At 56.7% G+C, this 3658-nt stretch overlaps 5 protein-coding genes across 5 annotated transcripts; 2 read left to right on the top strand and 3 right to left on the bottom strand.

The window, feature by feature from the left end:
• On the top strand, positions 1 to 456 carry CTAM01_17164 (uncharacterized protein; the record flags this gene model as incomplete). The annotated part of the gene is made up of 1 exon (XM_060533153.1): positions 1 to 456. A coding segment is annotated over one exon (456 nt), but the record flags the coding sequence as incomplete, so codon positions are not given.
• Positions 1 to 546, bottom strand: CTAM01_17163 (uncharacterized protein; the record flags this gene model as incomplete). The annotated part of the gene is made up of 1 exon (XM_060533152.1): positions 1 to 546. A coding segment is annotated over one exon (546 nt), but the record flags the coding sequence as incomplete, so codon positions are not given.
• Positions 547 to 1115: 569 nt separating this feature from the next.
• Positions 1116 to 1508, bottom strand: CTAM01_17162 (uncharacterized protein; the record flags this gene model as incomplete). The annotated part of the gene is made up of 1 exon (XM_060533151.1): positions 1116 to 1508. One exon carries the CDS (start codon positions 1506 to 1508, stop codon positions 1116 to 1118), a length of 393 nt encoding a protein of 130 aa, XP_060372271.1.
• A 367-nt stretch (positions 1509 to 1875) lies between these two features.
• Positions 1876 to 3042, top strand: CTAM01_17161 (uncharacterized protein; the record flags this gene model as incomplete). The annotated part of the gene is made up of 3 exons (XM_060533150.1): positions 1876 to 1880; positions 1947 to 2403; positions 2476 to 3042. 3 exons carry the CDS (start codon positions 1876 to 1878, stop codon positions 3040 to 3042), a joined length of 1029 nt encoding a protein of 342 aa, XP_060372270.1.
• Positions 3043 to 3436: 394 nt separating this feature from the next.
• CTAM01_17160 (uncharacterized protein) lies at positions 3437 to 3643 on the bottom strand (the record flags this gene model as incomplete). Its single annotated transcript, XM_060533149.1, has 1 exon — positions 3437 to 3643. The coding sequence occupies one exon, from the start codon at positions 3641 to 3643 to the stop codon at positions 3437 to 3439; it is 207 nt and encodes a 68-aa protein (XP_060372269.1).
• Positions 3644 to 3658: the final 15 nt, after the last annotated feature.

Below are 3658 nucleotides of genomic sequence, written 5' to 3'. Positions count from 1 at the left end.
GCAGAAAGGTGGGAGGAGAAGGCTCACACGGCAGACAGCGCGTGCGTGACGTCGGCGGTCCGGGTCAGATACCTGGTGGAGTACAGCACCACGTTCGACGAGACGTGGGACCATGTCGATATTGTGGTGTGGTCGTTCATCGAGCAGTCGACGGCGATGCTGTGTGCGAGCCTGCCCAGCCTGCGTCTGCTGCTCGTCAGCGTCTGGCCCCGACGTCGGTCTACGGCGTCGGAGAGCTTCTTCAGCAAGGACAGTCCGAAAAGGTGGACCCGGTCTGTTGACAGACTGAGGCGACACAAGACGCAGATACGCAGAGACAGCGGCCCCGGACCGCAGCATACGGGCGACGGCGTGCTTGTGACGACCACGGTCGAGGTCGATCGGCAGTCCTACGTGGCTCTCGACGTGCCGCCCTTCCCACCGCCTGCCTATTCTGGACGTGGCAACAACACATAACAGCAAGTCATGAGAAAGAGGAGAGTGGTCAGTATCTTTCAGGAATCTATGATGAGCTATGATGAGCCATGATGAGCCATGATGAGCCATGATGAGCCATGATGAGCCATGATGAAGGGTTATTGCTGGGGCATGTTGCTGCAAGTTTTCTGTGAGAGGAAAGCGGCCCAAAGGCGAAGTACACGGCAGCATTGCCATTATTGGGGGGTTGGAGTTTGACGGGTGTCTGGCTACTCGAAAGGCGGCGCAACGAGTCATGAGGTAGTTCACACAGCGATGAGTTTAGTACATGAATCGAATACGGTATTTCCTTGTAGAGGTGGAAGCCATAGTGCATGTCCCAAAAGATACGTCGAAAAGTCTGCCAATGCTCCAGCTGCAGTTTTCCAGGCCGTATTGCCGCCGAGGCCTTATGTCGTGATGATGTTTTCTTCGTGCAAACCTCTGGGCCTTTTGGTGGGCGGTGCTTCCGATGGGCCTTTCTAGTGCAGTGAACACCTGAATTTCGCCCGTCTCTCCTTCAATTACGTAGAGCTGCAGCTCCACTTCCCTGCTCGTGAGTGGTTCGCCAGGCGGTCTCTTTACCGCAATTCAATTCCAGTAACGAACCAGCGACAGACGGCAAATTAGTGGAAAGGGAAGTCGAAGACAACCTGATGCTAGCGACTGTCAGTTCTCCTCGGGCGCCATGACGCTGGCCTTGTGGGCGCTCGATTAAGATCGTACCTTGTATGCTGTGCGATGGGATGAATGGTGATTGACGAACCCCAAAAGCCCGCCATGTTCCGGCGGCAATGCGCGCGGAGCCCGTCCCGCGTTGCGCCAAGCCGGGCCAGATGCTTGGAGCCGCAGCCGTTTTTGGCCGTTCGCCTACCGGTACGACGGTGGCCGTTCTTTCTGAGTGCCGTCGGTCGGGAAGTCGAATGGGCCCCTGCAGCTTTTTGGGAGGCGAGCCCGCCGAGGCACGGTCTCAGCCCCGGGAAGGGGGTGGGTTTCTCCAGCACACATCCGATAACAGCGTAGAAGCAACAATCGGCCACTGGCTGCGGCATAGTTCGGGAGCCCCATACGACGACATCCACATTCGGCTTTCCATCAGGGATGGCTCCCAAAATCTCTCATTTGACGTCAAGGTAGGTATTTGGCGGCGAGATACACTCTTGGGTTCCCCCACCCGCGGAGCAGAACGTAGCGTTGTGCAGCAATGCAAATCCGGCGCAGCTCGTGGTTTCTTGCTCATGGGTCTCTGGCATCGACTGATTCACAATAGGCGCGCGGCGAAGAAAGTGCGTCCATCTTTTGGGGGGAACTCATTCTGGCGCTGGATACCATGCCACCGACGACTGGGAGACTGCAAATGGGAAAAGCAACAAGCCATGGCTTACGAATAAGAGCGCGAAATGAGAGCGTTTGCCAAACATGTGGTTATGTTGGATTCAGTGGCGCTCACGAGTGTAGTTGGACGCCTCGACTGTTTGGTCTGAATGCAGGGCTTGCCCATCGTCAAGCAGCAAACAACTCGATCCGATGGACCCTGTTCGCACGTCCCCCCTTCCTTCCGAGTGTATGTCTCCTCGACCCCCTCAACCACCACACAACCGCATATCTCACGAGGACGAGAGCGCAGGCCAGGGTGGCGAGCAATCCCAGCCGCAACCAGTGCCAGCACAACATGGCACGCCAGACCACAGCTTCAGCGTGGACCCGGCCTTCCCACGCCTGACCGAGACAGCCGTCGAATCATCGCCGTCCGCTGACAGGCGGTTGGACGAAGGCGAGCAGAAGATGACGTACGCGCAACTCATCTACATCGCACTCCACAGCACAGAAAAAAAGGCGATGGGGCTAGGCGAACTCTACCACTGGTTTGAGCAAAACACCAGGAGAGCCAACAAGGGAGGCGAAGGATGGAAAAACAGCGTTCGTTCGAACCTGAGCGTAAACAAGGTACGCTAGCGAGTTGCGCCAGCGTTGTGACGGTCTAGTCTTTCCTGCTAAGTCGTAATCTGTGTTGCACAGGCCTTCCAACGAGTGGAACGTAGAGGCTCCCTCTGGCAGCTCGCGGAGGCAGGGGTGACGGAGTTCCAACCAACGCGTAAGCCCCGATCGGATCGCGGAGCGAGTCGTAGGAAAAAGGCAGGGGGATCATACAAATGGAAGATCAGCGTCGCATCGCCGCCTCCTCCGTCTTGCGCACCCACTTTGCAGGATCACTCGAAGGAAAATGTGTCCGGAAGTGATTGCGGCGACGATGGGTTTTGGTCATTTGACGGCGGCTTCACGTCGCCCGAGAGCAGCCAGCCTGAAAGCGGAACCTCTACCGATTATCCAACGCCGGTGCCGATGACTTCGACGCAAGATGGCTTGGAGCACATGCATGATCCGCTATGGGCTTGGAACCTGGATAGTGGGCGCTACCTCCACTGGCCCTACTGTAGCTGCCTCTGTGGCCGACAACAGTTTTGTTGGACAGACGTGAACGACATATTGCCATCATGCGCCCCGACAGCGTTTGCTCCCATGTGGACGAGCATAGGTGTGGGTTCTAGTCCGCCGTCGGAAATGTCTGTGCAATGGGAGATCTGATGGTTGAATCTGGTTTTGGCAAACTAGGAGTACGTTATAGCACTGGGGGGCATAGAGGAGCCACTGTCTGAACGGCGCAGAGATAGAAATACAGACAGCGGATAAGAAATGTGCTGTCATGCCAGAGAATGCATGCGCCAATTCGATCTTCCCGCTCTTGATGTGTGTTGGAACACTCGCTTGCGAAGCCGGATGGACCTACGCTTGACTTTGAATGAAGACTGGGACGCAAATGGCTTCAGAGCATTGGCGATTGGATCGCAGACGATTATAGATTCATCCAGGTCGTCGGGCCCAAGGTCCATCCACCCAGCCCATTTTGGCTTCCGAGTTGCTTTCTACACTGCCTATAAGACAGACACGCGCCTCGTCTGCCCGGTGCAGCTGACGACCCTCATCCAGTGCGCAACATGACCCGTTGTAAACACACTGGTTGGCTGCGCGTGGCCACCAAAGACCAGGCGTATGTCGTCGAAAGCTCGGATCGTGCCCAGAGACTGCTGGACAGTCTGCCACGCCCGGATAGCCAATACCCGAGTATCCTCGTGATGATTGGAAACGCGGCCAAGCGGGTTGCCCTGCAAAGACTCGGTGTGGACATCGCCAGGCCCAACAC

The sequence above is a fragment of the Colletotrichum tamarilloi genome (genome assembly GCF_030869305.1).
Source record: "Colletotrichum tamarilloi strain Tom-12 chromosome Unknown Scaffold_380.1, whole genome shotgun sequence".
In the NCBI taxonomy this organism is placed as follows: domain Eukaryota; kingdom Fungi; phylum Ascomycota; class Sordariomycetes; order Glomerellales; family Glomerellaceae; genus Colletotrichum; species Colletotrichum tamarilloi.
This window is presented reverse-complemented; position numbering and strand designations above follow the sequence as displayed.